A 19,106-nucleotide genomic window follows, 5' to 3' on the forward strand; every position below is an offset into this window, starting at 1 on the left:
ATTTTCTTTGCAGTGTATATCATTCAATTTTTTTTGTCGTAAAACCAGCTTTTTTTGCATAACGGGAATGTACAAGTATTTTGAATTGGAGCATTTCACCATCACAAAAAAGTATACTTTTTGGTTTCTTTCAGCCATTTCTTTAGATAGCTTTGCTTTTCTGCCACAGAATTCTCTGTTAAAGAGCTGGAAGTGCAAGGAGAGGCAGGTGAAAACAAGGCGGGGTAGTGGGACATGCCATCTGCTCTGGAGGCACCCCTCGGACAGGCAGCAGTCTCTGTGCTCCATGAAACCTTACTCAAAATCCATCAAATTCCTGGCAGCAGAGAAGATTTGTGTGCTGCAATGAAGGTATGTCATAGTTGCGTAAATGAAGGCTCTTTGTAAAACCTGCTCTTGTTCTCTTCTGTAAGAAAACTGTAATAATATAAGAGGACAATCAGTGGATGCTTCAGAACTGCCCACGGGTGTCCAGACCAGCTGCAAATCGTGATAAAATGGTAACTTGAACCTGCAGCTTTGGGTAGCTTCATTATACTAACTTTTGCCTGAGCTCAGTTTATAGAATTCCCAGTTCCCAGCAGAATATCCTGTACTGGAAGCTGCTCCCTGCTGGTCTGGTGTTTAAAATCTCACTGGCAGTTTCCCTCCTTGCACGTTTCGACAGTGAGTCGATACAGATGACTTCCACTGCAAATGCATCTATTCTATGCCTTAGAATAAAGTTATCGGCCTGAGGAAAAAGAAATACTGTTTAATGGTGATTTGCAGCATACTGTTGGTTGTACTGCCTGGTTTTCTACAGTTATTTGGTCTCCTCTTTTCCACCCGTGTATCAGGATAAGGATGCTTTGAAACAAAATGAGGGAAAAAAAATGATAGAGGAATTTTTCACTTTGCTTGGATTCAACATTGTATCATATTCTTTACATAAAATATTCTTGTCTTGCTGTCTTGTCCCACTGAGGACACTTTCAAGACAGTTTCTAGCAGAACTCCAGACTAATACTTGCAGAAGGAAAAGAATCAGACCAAAAGCTCACTATTCAAAAATGAATGTGAAACAAAGCTCATTTGTAGCAATGCCAAGTCTGAACTCCCCTTAAAATCAAGGCAAAACTAATATCAATATTTTCTAATATATGTAAGGTCTAAATGTTCAGTACTTTTCCCTGTATCTGAAAGTCCATGAAAGTGTTTGGCAGCCTCAACCTGTCAGCAGATGGTGCCCTTGGATATATTACGTTCTTTTTCTTACACACGCGCTTGAATACATGGGGGTGTGCTTTCATCTTGAATGGGTAATGTTAATTTTTACCACTAGTTTGACTTATAAATTAGAACCACAATGTAATTCTTTACCTAAAGTTGGTTCAACAAAGCACAGCCCCATTGACTTGCCCGGGAGTAGTTTTTTATTAGGACTGCATGCCAGGGTACCAAAAATCCACTACCAATGCCTTGCATATACCTTGTCCAAGGGGAAAAGCTGAGTGGTACCACTTAGGACAAAAACATTGTGTTTCGATTTGCCAACACTCCAGCCTCCTCCTCAAATCCCAGCTACCTTCAGCCTAGCTCCTGACAAGAAGAAAAGCCAGTAAATTACCTTTGTTTCCTCTATCATTTTGCTGTGAACACTTCATACAAGCGTCGATAAACCGTGCCCCATGTAACCTCTCTCGTTGTAAGAGAGACGCTGCCCCAGTACGTTCATTTGGGAAATCTCTCCATGAATACCTCATAGAATCATAGAATTGCCCAGGTTGGAAGGGACCTTTCAGATCATCCAGTCCAACCATCAACCTAATACTGACAAAAAACATCACTAAACCATACTTTTGCCATAAGACAACGCTCCTTTGAATGTGCTCGCTCTTGAGTTGCTCTGCTGCTACCTAAAATTTCTGCAGATCATGATCATACAGAGGGAGGAGGAGGAGGAAAGGAACAGAAGTAAACGGTCTCTGATGACCCTCCTGGAGAGTGCTGAAAATCATGGAGGGAACGGAAAGGACCTGTGGGCATGCAGGGCAGCAAGAGAGGAGTCCATGTCCATGTCCATGGTCTCCACCAGCACGAGGGCAGGAGAGAGGGATTCTTCACAGCTCTCTGACGAAAGGATGCTCCAAGGAAATTGGGAGTATTGGTTAAGGCAGGCTTTCTTTGTCCTGGCTAACTTAAAGTGAGACCATACTAAATGGGCTAATTTTGAACCAGAATGACCATGATTTTGGAGCTCCAGTAAAGAGTATGCTATAATAATTACTATCAATGTAATTATTCACATGCTAAATAAAAACATGCTGACTATTGTGCAATCTGAGCAGTGAGAAGAGGGTGGTAGCTGCCATGGAAAAGTTAGAAATCTGGACTACAGAAGTCCATTTCCCTGAAGGAGTGATTAAAAGCCTCTGACCAGAAATTGTATGATACAATTTGAGGTCTTTGCAACACATCATCTTTTTATTTCCACATCTCTGGCAAACTGCCACCTCTCTATATACATAATCTTGTATAATAACAACTATTATTTCAAGGAATTGATTGTTATGTTAAAAAGTCTTCTCTACCGTTTACCATGTTTCCATGGAGTGTGTTGTTAATAAGCCCCTTATCACATACAGCGTTTTAAAATGGTTTATAGGAGAAAGCTTTTCATAGCCCCAAGTATGGTGCAAAAATGAATTCAGCCTTATGCATAGAGTTCCCAGGTGCTGACTTATCGTGGTACAGCCGTGCATCCCTGGAAACACACAACACGTTAGATGCATTATTCTTTATACCTGAGAGAGGTCACTGTCAGGGATTTCCACCAAATGATTTAAATTGCCTTCACGTCTTTTAACTTTAGTCCGGAAAAGCATGGGGTATGCCTTCAAGCGGTGGTAATTTTGTTCCTTATAATTCTAAAATCTGTTTTGTTCCTTATAATTCTAAAATTTGTTTTGAATAGCCATGGATGTTTTCATTAAACATACTAAAGTCAAATCCTTTAAATATTTTATTAAGATGTTGGCCTTAGTCGTGATTTGCGTAATTAACTACAGGTAAAATAAAATGGCTTTGTTGTCTATGTTACATTGGCTTTGGTCCCTTTCCTCGTTTTGTGAAATACAGTATATAGGAATATCAAAACTAGTTTTCCAGTACTATTCACTATTTCCCTACCTTTTTAACATATAATACATAACTCTCCATTATGCAGAATCTTTCTTAAGTTATTATATTCCAGTCTTCCGATGGCATCGTATCTTGTTCATTTCTATAATAACTATACATTGCAGAGATGGTTTCAGTGAGCCATTCACAATGATATACGAGCCTTTGTCTCTGGGAAAGATAATTTACTGCCATGGGACATTAATATTCCTCTCGATACATCATTCTGTATTGCTCACTCACCCGCTTCACCGTGGCTAACTGAAGTTCCTCAGCCTAATCTGACAATAATGAGGGGTGCATGCTTTTGCATTACATAAAAACACCGCAGCCATATGGTCAACTTCTTTTCCTGTCTCTTCAATAACCACGCTAACAACTCTGTTTCATACTGTGGAACCTGGCAGCGCACCTACTATTGTTTTCGTCGTATTTTCTCTGTTTTTTTCTTTCTCTCGCGCAGCCTGTTTTTAATCAATGGCAGCCGTACGCCTTCCAGGTTGTGATCGCTTCGCTTCATGCGTAGTCTCCCGTGCGTGACATTATGCCAGTCTTTTTTCCAAGTCCAGACACATTTTAATCAACCGGCTCTTTCCTCCCCACCGTGCCACCCGTGCCCTGAGAAGACTCCAGCAGATTGCAGAAATACTAGGGGCCGTGCTCGGCATTTGTAATTCTGGAAGGATAATTCAGCAGCAGTTTGGGTGAGCGTACTGCAAGGCCGTCTGGGCTTACTATGACATTTCACAAGCGTCTCATTACGATGAAGCCTTTTCGGGAAGGAGTGAGTCAGCACAACCTCAGGCCACCTTCCCTTGGCCGAGCATCCGCCATGAGCATGGCCGGCCGCCGCGGCCTCTCGGGCACTGCGACACGGCGGCCTGCAACGCTTGTTGTTCATTATGTGTTATGCCAAAAACATTGTTTGCAAATGAGGCAGCACTTTTCTTAAACAAGGGTTTTAAGGTATGTCCAAGGGGGGATAAGCATCCCCATCCCTATGTTGGAAGAAGCCCTGGGTGTTAGATGGGGGAGGCGTCTTCGGTGCCTCCAGCCAGGTAGCACCCAAAGCAACATGCCGGATGCCTGAGGTTCGTAACTGCTTGTGTAAAGAGCTGAGCTGCTCCACTGCGCGGCACCAAACTTCAAGGGAGGTGGTGGGAATGTCCCCCACCAGGCCCAGGGCAACCAGACCCTGAGGGGACTGCGAGGGAGGTGATTCTGCCTCTCTGCTCTGCTCTGGTGAGACCCCACCTGGAATACTGCATCCAGCTCTGGAGCTCCCAACATAAGGAGGACATGGACCTGTTGGAGCAGGTCCAGAGGAGGCCATAAAGGTGCTCAGAGGGCTGGAGCCCCTCTGCTGTGAGGACAGGCTGAAAGAGTTGGGGTTGTTCTGGAGAAGAGAAGGCTCCAGGGAGACCTTAGAGCCCCTTCCAGTCCCTAAAGGGGCTACAGGAGAGATGGGGAGGGACTCCTGATCAGGGAGTGGAGTGATAGGACGAGGAGGAATGGTTTTAAACTGACAGAGGGGAGATTTAGATTAGATATAAGGAAGAAATTCTTGACTGAGGGTGGTGAGACACAGGAAGAGGTTGCCCAGGGAAGCTGTGGGTGCCCCTTCCCTGGAGGTGTTCAAGACCAGGCTGGATGGGGCTTTGAGCAACCTGGTCTAGAGAGAGGTGTCCCTGCCCCATGGCAGGGGGTTTGGAACCAGATGGTCTTTAAGGTCCCTTCCAACCCAACCCATGACTCCATGACGCCGCTGCCTCTCGATGGGCCCTTCCCCTGTCAGGGCGGGCGGTGGGAGGAGCGGCCGTGCCAGAGAGCCCTGTCAGCGCGGGAGGGAGGGACCGGGGCGGGCTCCGGCGGGGCGCTCGGCCGGGGCCCGGACCCCCGGAGGGAGGCGGCCGGGATGCGGTGCGAGAAGATGGCGGCCCCGCCGCCGCCGGGGCCAGCCGGCTCGGCGGGGGCTTGTATGGGCTTGAGGCGACGTTGCCAGCGGCTCCTCTACTGGGTGCCGGTCCTCTTCATCTCCAGCATCCTCTGCTGGTCCTACTACGCCTATGTCACCCAGCTCTGCCTCCGTGAGTGCCGCCGGGGTGGGGGCAGCGGGCGGGGATGGGGGAGCGCGGCGGGCTCCCGCGGGACGGGGCTGAGGGGAGAGCTCCTGAGGGGAGACCGCCTCTGTGGCGGCCAGGGGCGGGCCACGGCGGCGACAAACAACGGACAACGCCGCCGTTCGGCGGCGTTGTCCGTTGTTTGTCGCCGCCGTGGCCGCCCCTGGCCGGGCCGGAGACTGGCCACCTCAGCCCGGTCCCCTTCAGAGTCGTGCTCGGCCTCCGCGCTTATTCGTCATGTCGTGTGTCGTCCCCCCCCCCCCCCCCCCCCCGCCATTTGGTCGCCTGTGGTCTCCAGTTCTTTGGGAAAGTCCTCCTCACCGTGCCCCTTGGCTCTTCAGTAGCCTGTGGCAAATAATTCATCACGTGGGGTGTTTTGAGTGGATTTGAGTTGTCGAGCCGGAAGGGTTTTATTAAATTGAGCAGGAATGTATGTTAGATGTTGTTTCCCCTTTCCCTTCTGCTGGGGGTGAGGTTCACGGTGGTCGTTGGTTGTTTCAGGTCTGTCCAAGGAGCAGCGCTGAGGGGAAAATACCCAGCTCAAGCTGAGTCCATCGTGAATACAAGCCAGCAGTGTGCCCAGGTGGCCAAGAAGGCCAGCAGCATCCTGGCTTGTATCAGGAATAGTGTGGCCAGCAGGACTAGGGCAGTGATGGTCCCCCTGTACTGGGCACTGGTGAGGCCCCACCTCGAGTGCTGTTTCCACTACAAGAAAGACATTGAGGCGCTGGAGTGAGTCCAGAGAAGGGCAACAAAGGTGGTGAAGGGTCTAGAGCGCAAGTCTGATGAGGAGAGGCTGAGGGAGCTGGGGTTGTTCAGCCTGGAGAAAAGGAGGCTGAGGGGAGACCTTACCGCTCTCTCCCACTACCTGAAAGGAGGTTGTAGCGAGGGGGGATCAGTCTCTTCTCACATGTAACAGGAGATAGGACAAGAGGAAATAGACTCAAGTTGCACCAGGGGAGATTTAGGATGGATATTGGGAAAAATTTCTTCACCGAAAGGGTTGTCAAGCATTGGAACAGGCTGCCCAGGGAAGTGGTGGAATCCCCATCCCTGAAGGTATTTAAAAGGCAGGTAGACGTGGTGCGGAGGGATGTGGTTTAGTGGTGGGCTTGGCAGTGTTAGGTTGATGGTTGGACTTGGTGATCCTCCTTTGAACTGAGACAATTCTGTTATTCTGTATGACTGTATAACTTTGCCAGACCTCAGCTGTTCATGTTGAAAATCTCGGCAGTTTGGTACCTAATTTTGGATATTTCTTTTTTTTTTTTTAACAGAAGACTGTGATAAAATTTTTGTCCTACAGATGCATGTCTGAGCAGTTGACACATTAAAATCATTGCCAGGCCTAGCACCTCTGTTTTGGAGGGAGGTGTCAAGACATGGTGTGGTTCCTATATTGGAGGTGGGCTTTTTACATCTTTTTTTTTTCGCTGACAACATTCAAATCTGTTAGTTTTACATGCTGCTTTTTAACTAGAAATTGGGATTTCAGTTGCTGTGCCCTCAGGAGAGGTCTGAAGTGTCTGCCTCCAGCGCAAGGCAGAGAATTGTCTGGAAGGTTGTGGGAGAAGTTGGCTGAGCGAGCCTGGGAAGGCAAGCTGTAAGCTGACAGGAGGAGGGCAAGGATGTTTTGGAGGAAAGTGACCGTCTTCAGTTAACATCTGTCCTAACATATACATCCCTGTGATGCTTACACAGTACAGTAGGCTTGATTCCGGTGCTGCTGTTTGAGTTATCTACTGTATTTTTTTTCTTCTGTGTAATTCTGTATAACAGAGGAAAGGTTTTAGTTTATCTGAAAGTGGGTACTTCTTAAGGAAATGGCATGTTTGAAACTTGCTTCAAGCTATAGACTATAGTACCATTATTCCTTGAGAACCACTCAAGGCCTGTGATGAGAGGGGAGGAAGAGGGAATCCTGAGGCTCTGATAAAACATCTTTTACTGTATTCCTTCCTAAGGACAAAGGGGATTTTATTTTTGTTTCCCCCACCACCATCCCCTCCCTTCCCTATTCTGCCTGGCTCACCAGTTTTTGAATTCAACATAATAGCGGTCTGCGACTTCCACTAATTCCATCTTTTATCTATATCTGGATGTTTTCCCTCGCTTTTGGCATATTAAGATAAAATAAACTTATGTCTTGTCTTACTAATGAATATTTAGTGTAAACAACAGAAGGAATAGCTAACAACTCTGAGAGCGAAAGCCAACGGCAGGAATAGACTGTGAGGATTTCAGCACTTTGAAGCCAGCCTGTCTGCTCAGTGCATCTTGTATTCCTGCAGCACTGACTGCTAAAAAGGACATACATCGCTGCTTATTTTACTGCGGCTTACTGTCATTGATGCTAATGACAACGTACAGGGAACAGTGTTAACCATGGTGCGGTAGGACGTAGCAAGGACTTTGCACAGTTGTAATGCAGGTGGTTTATAGGAGCTTTCACTAATGCGGAGGAGTTTCAAATGTAGAATTTTAAATATGTTTTGGTGTTTCAACTGAGCCTTGTAGGAGGGGAGATTGTAATTTTTTTAAAAAAAGAAAGAAAAAGTCTACGAAGGTGATCCCTGTCATCCCTAAAGCTGTGAAGTTACAGTATTGAGTAGCATTATAGAAACAGAAAAAGGAATCCACAACTTTTAACTTTACTATTACCATGTCCAGAGTTCCGTCTCTTTTATTAGTGGATTCAATTAAGTGCTTGTGCTGCTTTAACCTTTAAGGAAAATGAGAAACTATTATCTTCTTGCTGGTGGTTAGAGAATACTGGAATTAAATGTGTACATGAATTGGTTTTAAAACCCCGTACTAAAAATTGCTCCTCTCTAATCCATTTCCATTCTCTTGATTTTACCAGTATTGTCATCCCACAACCCCTGCCTGGCAGTAGTAGTTGTCTTTTTTTCCCCAAATAACTTTCTTTGTGTTTAAACTTAATGGCCTTTAAGTATTCCTTGCCTTAAAAAAAAAAAATATTGAATGTGTTTATGAAAACCTGAGGGTTACAGATTTGTTGTTCTTTCTCTGAAAAAGATGAGGAAATAGTGGCGATGTACGATGAGTACATTGAACTTCGATAGTTGAAGCTACTGAAATTTCAGCCTAGGATGTATGGAACAGCAGTAAGGTGAAGTGCAAATGAAATTCTTTCCCCCAGCTCCTGTATCCCTGTGTCTGTACTCAGAAAATACATACTTGATTCAGTAAAGTGTTTGCAATGGAAATAATTACTCGTATATCTTCCTTCTTAGGTGTATCTCTAACTTGGGTTAGTAGAACTATAAGGGCCTTAAGAGTAGTTGTCCACTCCATGCTTTGGGTAAGGCAGAACCAGTACTTACTTGCAGTTTTTGACAGTTGTATTGTATATGTTCAGTTTTGATCCATTTTTACATGTCACTGATTTTAATTCTAAGGATAATGCTCTTGCTCAGGGAATCCTGTCCGAAAATGCAGCTTGAATTTTTAGTTTGCTGTGGAACACGGAAACAAGCAATAAGCATTTCCTGACTACCTCAGTGAAGGGAAAGGGAGGAAAGATTGCCACCTGGTGAGTGATTTGCCTGATTTGGAAAAGAATAAGTAACTTCAGCACAGTTGAAGAGGGGGGCAACAAGACATTCACAATACGGTCAGGAGAGCTCGTAAGCCACATCTTTGGGTTTGGAGTAGAATACGTGACTGGGATCTGTCCACAGCTACACTCGGTGTGGAACAGAGAAACGTGGAATGTTACCCAGTTGCTAAAGATGTTAATGATCGTGACAGATTTATGCTGGAGGATCAGATTGATTAGTGCCGAATCGAGGATTTTGACTTTGTGTAACATCGGGGGAATGGAATTACAGCAGGATAAAAAGCTGCTTAATTCATCACAGTTTAGAGGCAGAATTAATGCATGCCCTGTAAGCATGGCACAGTGTCATCAGGGGACCAGAAGCGGCAGAAAATACGGAGATAGAAGCTGAGAGAGGAAAAGAAAAAGGGGGGATGTTGAGGGGGGGGGAGGTGAGGCCCAAGATTTGGTCAGCTGGATTTGAGCTCTTTCCTCAGTATGTTCTCCAAATGGATCAAAGGATTTATGGTAATTGCTGCTTATGTCTTGTAATCGTCTACAGCTTACATTTGGCTATAGAAATAGAAGTGCATTTTAACGCAGCAGTTGGCTATTGTCAAATAACAGTTAAATACCCTGTCTGTACATTGGCTGCTAAGGTAGCAAAGGACTTTGATCAAAGCAAATAGGTATTTTTATACTGTATTTTGCAAACAGCACATTTTTTCCTCTTCTGAGATCCCTGGTTACTTTCAGAAACATTTCAAACCTGGCAGCTGAAGTAAAATCGGCTGCTGAATTTTAGCCAGCAGTACTCCTGTGCGTTTCTCAAATCCCATTTGATTTCTCTCTCAGACTTTCAGAGGAGGCTGCCATTCTCCACTGCTGAAATTGAATCGAAATCTGTGTTAAGTGGGACTGGTTATGTCTCCATGTAGTGGCTAGCGTACTACCTATAAGTTTTGTGCCTTGAAATTTAAACCATGGCTTTAAGTTGAGAACATAAGGTCTATGGTGAAGATATAATTATTAGATAAAATTGTGGGTTTGGTTAAAGATTAAACACTGCTTGATAGATAGCAGCTTGAATAGATGTTCGTGTCAAGGCGTACTCTTTGTTTGCTAAAAAGGACTGGTCATACAAGTTCTCTAGAAGTAGTCTTCAGTCTTTACTTAGTCCTTGTGACTTGGAAAGTAAATGGAAAGTTTGCGAAGAAGAAAGATTAGACCAATTCTTAGTCCAACTCAATTCAAAAGCAGTGGGTTTGTGACCTTACCTAAAGGTACCAAGCTTGCTGCTGGGTAGGTGGGCGGTGATGTGGTTTGATGGGCACAGGGTTAAAATGAACTTACCGAAACATTCACAAATGCTGTCAAATCCAAACGTATGGGTTGTTGATGACTACTTACGCCAACCTTAAATCTCCCAGAAATATTTCTGTTACTCTTGTCCTGAAGCGAAGCACTGGTGGCAGAGTCTCCACCTTGTCAATCCAAATCAATGCAAATCACTGCTCTGTCTGGCAAAGAGGTAGTTTTTATTGCAAGCGCTGATGTTTTTTCTAAAGGACTATTGCAGACAAGGATAGAACACTTGTCGCAACTATAAAACACTTTTATGTGTACAGAGAGCTGAGTTAAACTGCATCTATAGATTAGTGTTTTACAGCTTCAAATATGCTATAAAGATAAAATACGTACTTAGTTTTGTGAATCAGATCCAAGATGTTAAACTCTATAAAAGTTTAAGAGAAACAGCTCTTTATAGATGTGACTGCAGAGTCTCTGAATCAGATGTATCTTATTTTCCCATTCTAAAGTTTTAAATATTTTAAAAATATGCATAAAATACGGAAGCAAGATTTTGTAAGTCCACTTCCATCAAAGCTTTAAAAAATTAATTGCTTTCTCCAGTCTTTTTTTTTCAAATCTAACCATTACATTTACTGTTCGGGAACTTTGATTTTTGGATTTTGAAGTCAAGGAAAATTTAATGTTAGAAAACCAATGCAGATTTTTTACATGAATTTTATCTTCCAAAATCTTTTGGATTTTGTGGTAGCAGTGTGTCCTGCCATGTCTCTAGCTACATGCAGATGGATGCCTACTTAATTTTCCATGGGTGAATGCTAATAGAGATTTCTGGAGAAAGTGAGCCGCAGTTCAAGAAATGGGAAATTCATTTCTGTCACTGAATTAAGGTCTGACCCGGTGCAAGGTGCCTCTCAATGTGGCTTTTCTTCTTGGCAAACTGATTTGGTGATGGAGTCGCAGCAGGCAGTTTTGAGATACCATGGTGCCTCTTTGCTTGCCAAGGCAGCATTCCCAATGCTTCATGGCTTTCTCCCAGTAAGGAAGACCACCAGCAAGTGTGGGATGAATTCCCCAGCCTTCTCTGTCTGTCTTTTCCATTCTGGACTTCACCCTATCTTTTGTAGCACAATTTTCTGTCCTCAGTCACTGTTGTTTTTTGGGAGTGCAGGCTGTTCAGCAGCATTGACTACTGAATGTGCCGTTCCTGTTTCTGGCTGCCTGTGGCTCAGGGCAAGCAGGGAACGATGTTTGCGGCTCAGGAAATTGGCATCTATGTTGGCTGAAGTCCTGCGTATGTCCCAGTCCGTTCCCTAATTCTGATGAGCACCGTCTGCAAGCTGCATAATGAAACAGAGAGGCTCTAATTATGTGCTGGTCTGCTGGTACAGGACTGTAAATGGCATCCTGACGCTTTAGCAGTGGAAGGCAGCTTCTTAATGAAATTGGCCCCTGCAGTATCTTGGGCGAACAGAGCTGTAACTTTTTAATGACTTCTTGAAGACAGGTCATGGTTTTGTAATTATCTCCATCCCTGAGTATACGAGAGCATCATGCCATTCCTCCCTCCAAGTGTTTTACTCTGTTTTCTCCCAGATTATAGAAATTGCTTAATGGTTCAGATTGGCATGTCCTCGGTGTTTATTTTAGTCATTGTAGACGTAAATGCTTTTTACCCTTATTATTTATATGCTATTTGACTACCAGTAAGTGAATTTGCAGCATTTAATGACAGGATGCACAGCCTGACCTACTTTTCTGTGCACTGCCAGCAGTGAATATAACTCCTTGGAAGAGAAATGAGAAAACTGCAAGAAAGACTGATATAAATGATTCACAGAAAACTATATGATCAAATACTATTGAATCATATAGCAAAACTGTATCACTGTATCTACTGAAAAATATAAAATTTGATTAAAATAAATATATCATGTGTGCTGTTCAGAAGGTGGGGGAAGATAACAAATGTTTCTTTGATCAAATCCAAAATTAGAGAGGGTTTTTCATGTTGGAAAGTTATTTTCCATGCACTTAAATAGTGTGATTTTAGAATTATAAGCATGTTGTGGTTACCCTAAGAAGTCTTTGTACTGTGGTCATTCTACAAATAGAGTAGAATGTTTGATTTTTAAGAGGAATTTTAAGGGAGAGTTTGATATGTAAGGGCTTCTCCCCCAACCCCCAATTTAAATTGGGCACTTAAATTTTAGCCTTCATGGTCTGCAGCTCCTGACTGTCAGAAACATCTGGCTTCCCAATTAGATACCTCAAAAGCTGAAAAGATGGTTCACAGAGCAGGTATGGACTTCGAAGAGCACATTTCATCCCGGAGGGGACAGAGATTTTGAAAGGCTGTAGGCTTGCAGTCAGGTAGAAATTAATAAATTTGCGGTTATTAGTTGTATTGGTTCTTTACTTACAGACGTGTGGAAAAGTTAAAAGTCTTGAACACATCAATTAATACATTTTATCCAGGGTTAAATGGGAAAGAAAGGTGACAACTGCTTTCACACCAATGTTCTGTGAAATCTGCCATTCCCTTGTTAGGAGAGAAAAATACCACAAATTACTGTGAAAGGTTGGTTTTCTGAGTAGATTTTAGTTTGGAACTGGTGATTCTGCAATGTATGCTTGGCTACAGTTTTTTAATTAGCAGAGAGTAGTTACTCCAAGAAGACTGGCAAAATTTCTGCACACTTTGCTGACCATACCTAGTGGAGAAAGAAGATCAACCTTTGTGTATTGGCTGGTTTGTCCTAACCTGAGAGCTCCAGCACTTTTAAATTACACATCGATTCTGAAGATGTCTTTTGTGGTTTTTTTTTTCTGGTGAATGGCTGTTTACTTACAATTTTACAGTTCTTGTGCATTATTGTACTGCAGCGTCTCTGTTCCTCAGAGTCAAATGTGTATCCCTGTTCCCTCAGCTTCTTTCTAGCAGTTGTCTGGGTGGATATTTGGCTTATCAAGACCTAAAGATTTCTCTTGGCTCTACTAGAAAAGTGAGGGCAGAATAGAGTTTTCTTTATAGTGGCTTATGCAACTTCTGTGGTGTCTTTCAGATTTTGTGAAGAACTTTATAAATGTGGTTATTTACTGTTTTCCCTCAGGTAAGGTAGATGCTCATTTTGGTAGAGCTATAGTCAAATCTCTATTTTAATAGACTTACGGAGTCGTGGAATAATTCATGTTTGAGAGGACCTCAGCTCATCTAGTCCAACCTCCTAATCAAAGCAGGGTTTGGTGTGAGGTCAGGCCAGATTGTTCAGGGTTTTATCCAGTTGAGTCTTGAAAAGCTCCAGAGATGGAGACTGTACAATATGTCTGGACAACTTGCTCCAGTGGAAAAGTTTTTCCTTGTATCAAATCTGATCCTCTCATTTCAACTTATACCTACTGGCTGTTGTCCTTCCACCCTGTGCCGTTATGGAGAGCCCAGCTCCGCCTCCTCAGTGCCTCCCTGGAGGTCCTGTTAGGTCCTCCCAGAGGAGGAGCGGTGTCTTCTCCAGGCTGAACAAGCCTCTTCTCAGAGGATGAGTGATCTGGTCCCTACCAGCTTGGTTGCTCTCCCTTGGACTTGTGTCTTTCTTGTACTTGGGGGCCCAAAGCTAGGGCAATGTTCTGGATGTGGTCTGAACGCTGTGTAGAGGGGGATAGTCCCTTGCCTTCATCAGCTGTGCACCTGCTAATGCAGCCCAGGAGGCTGGTGGCCCTCTCTACTGCCTGGGTGCTACTGAGTGATACTCAGGTCAGGGCCCACCAGCACCACCACAGCCTCTTCCACAGAGCTGCCCCAGCCCCGCTGTCCCCAGGCTGCGTGATTTCAGGGAGGTGTTTCTTTACAGGTGCAGGACTTGGCCTTTGCCCTCCCTGAATTTCCTAAGGCCTGTTCCCGCAGCCTGTCTGGCTCCCTCTGGATGGCAGTCCTGCACACGAGCATACCAGCTCATGTCCCTAGGGTGGTGTCATCTGTAAACTTGATGAATGTTCACTCTTCCAGAGCATTAGTTGCAGTGTTGAGCTGCACTGGTCCCACATTACATCCTTGCATTGTGCAAGTTATATTTAAATAGCGACTCCCTCTATCAACAAGCCTGAGTTTAATACATCAAAGTAGGATGGCACGGCTGCTTGGCCTTTCAGTAGGAATTGCCTTGTGCCTGGTGCTTGAAGACCAGCCTTATGTAACCATTTTTGTTGGGAAAACAAGAGCAGATGTCCTCTTGCTCGCAATTGTAGGTGTCAGTATATTACAGTTTGTAGACTGCTTAATTGGGATGGACAAATGGGTGGTAGAGGGGTTTGGGTGGAAAGGGAAGAGGACCATGAGGTTTTGAACACCTGGGAGTTTCTGATCTCTCTGAGATATATGTGTTGTGGGGTGGTGATTTTTTGTAAATAATGTGACCAAGAGTGGAATATAGGTGTAAGAGAAAGATTTATTCTCTTTTCATAAATGCGGTGACTGATACATGATATCTGTGTACTCCACTCCTTGCCTGACATACTCGCACCTTTCTCACTGTCTTACTCTCCCCAAATCCTGTAATCCATGAAATTTCCTTTTCTTAAAGGAAATGCAACTTTTGTCTACTTTTGGGTTTTATGCCTTAGAGACCTACTGAAGGTATCACTGAGTATTGCTGGCAGAACCAGTTCTGGAGCCTGACACCTCCGCCTCAAGAACAGAACATAAACAATGAAACTTGGAAGGAAGACCACAGTTCTGAAGAGCAACTGTTCTTCAGAGATGGCTTCTCTTGGGTTAAGCTTGGGCAGAAGGAGGTGCTCAGTTGCCAGGAACTAAGCTTGGGAGTGGGAGCCAGAAAACATTATAAGCAATTGGCAGCAGCTTTAATTTTTTATGTATTCTCACGATGAATGTACACAGCTACACCATAAAAGCTTGGTAGTGTGTGGCCTTAAGCTTGTATTGTTTGATGATTACTCCTCCCTCTTTGGTTGAAAGACAAAAGTTTAAAATACTCAGCTATATAACTTGTAATTTAAACATCATTTTTACTCTTTCCTTTTTTTTCTCATTTTTCAGTGACAATGACAAATATTGGAGAAAAAGGTAAGATTTTTATTAGCTTTTTATAAGTAGAATTCATATATCAGGATAATATAGTAGTTTGTTAGTAGAATTGACATACAGATCTAACGCGTTTTTAAAAAGTGTAATTTTTTTTGTGTGTTCCTCAGCTCCCTTTATTATGCTGCTGTTACTGGATATTGCTTTAGCCATTTCAAATAGAACTTTATACCCTTCTTACTGGCTTTCTGAAGTGTCAACTAAAATAATCCTTATATTCTTTTTTTAAAAATTTTTATTTATGAACAAGGAGAGCTCTTGTAAAACCAGGACTTCTAAAGACAAGCGAGGTGTTTGTGCAGAGTGCAACATACTTAAATGGAAGGTGATTTTTTCCTACAGTTTCTTTTTAGCCAGCATCTTTGAAGAAACAGAATCCTTCAGATACGTAACCTTTTCAGAAGATAATAAAACTGCCTGATTAGCTGTCATTAGAGCTCCTACCCTGAGGCTGTAGCATGTTTAGATTGCTTTTCCAGATGCTATTTTAATACTACAGCGCAACATGGAAGTCTAAAGTGTGGGGCTGTGGAGCTTTTGGAGGAAGGAGTTGGGAGTTAGGAGACAAACTGTATGCTTCCAAAGTTTGTGGAATTCCAGCGGGTTTTACTGAGTCATTGGCGACTCCCTCACTTAAAAAAAGTGTTTGCCAATTTAGAAACGTTTGCTTGAAAAACTTTTTTCTGTCCTATGATCCGTCACCCCACATGAGTGCATAAGCATATCTGCAAAGTTCAGCACCTGCAGACTCTGAAATAATTCCAGTGTCTTGCTGCTTCATAGTTTGTGTGTGTGTGAGACCACTGTGGTGTTAGGCATTGCTCACAAAGCACATTAGAATTATCAGCAAAATGCATTGGGGAACACTAAAGTTCCTTATTTTTAGCTGCTGAAAGCCTTGGTGAGCTTTAGCCAGTCAGGAGAAATTTTCCTGGGCTGTACTTGTGCCCCAAGTGTTTTCAGGGGTGAAAACTGGGCAAATGGGGCTCAGCCCTGTTACGGGTTGCTGCAGGTTTCCCGGCACCTCTAGCGATGCTGCTTATTTGTAAATGGGTTGCCTTCAAGCAAGGGATATATGATTTGGATTTTTGTTTTTCAGCAAAAGTGTAAAATAGAAGGATTTCTGCCCAGGGAGCTCCTTTTTTTTCCCTTGTCCCAAAGGAATTGAGGTTCTTTTGTTGAACTCTCAACACCCACAGACCCAGTGGAGCAGCTGGGTAGCCCAGGGTTCTCCATGGCGGTGCAGGGAAACTGATGGGTAGGTGACCTGGGAGAAGTGACTGGTCAGGACCTGGGCCAGGTTGGAGAACTGAGGGGCAAGAGCAAACAAGAAGAGCCTAAGTCTTGTGCAGATTTCAAAGGGCAAAAATAGGATAATGTCTTTAGGCTAAAATTTTGCCTTCCTCCAGTATTCTGTTTTTTAATGTGTAAAAAAGGAATTTTCTTATCAATCACAATTACCATTATTCTCACAACAACAAAATGTAGATGCAGATTAGTAAACTCAAAGTGCACAGAACTGATGTAACTTCCCCTACCTTGCCCTCACTTTATGCCATGAATCTATTGCTGTTTAAAAAAATATGGATTTTGTTTGGGTCAATCAGGGTTTTTCTAGATTTGATAGAAATGTGAACTGTTCCTGCCAGATGCTTGTGCAGTAACAAGATGGTCATTTAGTTTATTGTGTTTGATGTGGCGTCCAGTTCTATCACTTACTTACACTGATGAGATTTTTTTTTTTCAGTTTCTAGACATGGCGTATGGCCCTTTTCCCCTCTCATGCCAAAAGCTTTGTACAGTGTTGCTCCTCAGATTTTGTTGGCTGTTTATTATTTTTTAACTGCCTAGTGAATAAGAATAAATATTTACTATGTTGCTGCTTTTTTGAGTAAACAAACTTCAACACCAGAAACATTTATTCAGTGTTACTTTTGAGGCAAAATTACAAAAAACAACAACGTGCTGGGCTACTGTTCCTGCATTTGTGCAAACCATAACGCGTTATGGAGAATTTTCTAGCACTGGATAGCATTACATGTATAAAAACATGGGCTAACCATACAAGGGCAATATTTCAGATTGTGTAGTGAAAGTATACAAGTTTCCCTTTATAATGTTTTTTGACAATCTTGTGAATTTATAGAAGTTGTGTAAAGACTATTTGACCTTGTAGCTTCCATATAACCTTGAGCTCTCTATGATCTGAGTTCATCTGTACAGCAGGGAAATAATATTTTTCACTGTTGCTGTCCTAGCTGCCCTTTATTTGCTGCTCCTCTGACCGACGAAGAAAAATTCAAGGACATACTCTTCCTTGTGCATTAGAGCAAGTTAATCAGGGGATACTGGTTTTGGATTTACTATTTACTGTAGTGAATTGCTTACTACAGTGAGAGCTTTTCAATGGAAACACCTATCCATCCATGGCAGGCTCTTCGGAAAAGTTAATGTTACCTTCTGTATTCTATTAAAACAACTCGGCATGGTAAACATTGGCTGCCATCTATCTAAAAAGCCATCTATCTAAAATCTAAGAATAATCACTGGCTGTGAAAAATACAAAGTAGTGAATGAACATTTGAATTAAAAGAACCCGCAGGTTTTTAAAAATCACCTTACTGTCCTCCCTCCTAAAAATCTAGCAAAACAAATTACCTGGTTATGGTTACTGCTCAGGTATCATATGTATATCCACTCAAAGATTCCCCTCACTCTAGGTGTTGTTTAGGTAGCTATATTTCCTTTGAGGGGGGAGGTTTTGGGGGTTTTGTTTGGGGTTTTTTGCATGGCTAGCACTCTCCCTACATGGTTTATAAAGCTAAAAAGCAGAGACACATCAGTTGAATAGGATTTAACAAATGTGTAAAGGGAGAGTGCTTGCTAAATAGCTATGGGGCTCTAATAAGCTATTAAGCATTCCCCTCAAACTTTTGTAATATATGTAGCCTGTATCGTGACTTTCCCCACACAGTCTGTATTTGTCTCATGTAAAGTTGCAGTGCAATATTTTTGTTGCAAAGCTTTTGCAGAGCCTCTGTATTTACATCTGTTAGAGTAACTATCTGTGATACGTACGGCATCCGTTCCTAAGTACTATAATATCACTGGTCTGTTTGTATTAATTCTGTTCCTTTTTGATTTTAGTTGTGTGCCTGGTTGCTTACCACATATTTTTCATGCTGTTCGTCTGGTCATATTGGAAAACAATCTTTACGCTACCAATGAATCCTTCAAAAGAAGTAAGATAAACTTTTGTTTCTGAAATAGCCTAGTCAAATGCCTTGTTTTGTAGTAGTTGAATAACTTAGACTCTGATGTCATGTAGTTTTACACTGTGTAGAAAAATACGGAAGGTAGTTACAGCTTCTTAATAGGAGTAAGTCAGATTGCAAACAGTGTAATGACCAAGACCAAAAAAAATTACACTTTCCCTAAGTTTTAAAGGTTTTTTAATAGATTTTTTAAATTAGATAATATTTATGATATTAAGAAGGAAAAAACCTCTCCACTTGAAAAGTGTGAGTTATTTGAACTAGCAGCTTAAATCTTTGTATGGGAATATAATACTTTTATGTGGGCAAAAAATGTATTTCCCTGTGTTTAAGACTTAAATTTCTTGTCAGCATCTGTCTGTAGTCCTCTGAATTAAAGCTTCTCCCCAGCTGTTTTGGTGTGAAGGAACTTGGGGGTTGTGGCATGAGCGCACAACAGGTAAACTGATGCTGGGAAGCCACAGCTGGCTAAGCGGGGAGGCAGCTAGTATAGAACAGCTGCATGGAAAACTAAATATATACCCCACAGAAGTGTTAAAGAAGGAGGATCCAGTTGTGTTGGAGAATATTAAGATACA

At 42.8% G+C, this 19,106-nt stretch overlaps 1 protein-coding gene across 1 annotated transcript in view; it reads left to right on the forward strand.

Annotated features, from left to right (window-relative positions):
- Positions 1-5,077: 5,077 nt before the first annotated feature.
- ZDHHC2 (zDHHC palmitoyltransferase 2) overlaps positions 5,078-19,106 on the forward strand; it is a 29,472-nt gene continuing 15,443 nt past the window's right edge. Inside the window, exons 1-3 of the mRNA XM_074155118.1 lie at positions 5,078-5,249; positions 15,209-15,235; positions 18,401-18,495. Of these exons, the coding sequence (XP_074011219.1) occupies positions 5,078-5,249; positions 15,209-15,235; positions 18,401-18,495 (294 nt within the window). The remainder of the gene's footprint in view (positions 5,250-15,208; positions 15,236-18,400; positions 18,496-19,106) is intronic.

This window comes from Numenius arquata, chromosome 10 (assembly GCF_964106895.1).
Source record: "Numenius arquata chromosome 10, bNumArq3.hap1.1, whole genome shotgun sequence".
NCBI lineage: Eukaryota > Metazoa > Chordata > Aves > Charadriiformes > Scolopacidae > Numenius > Numenius arquata.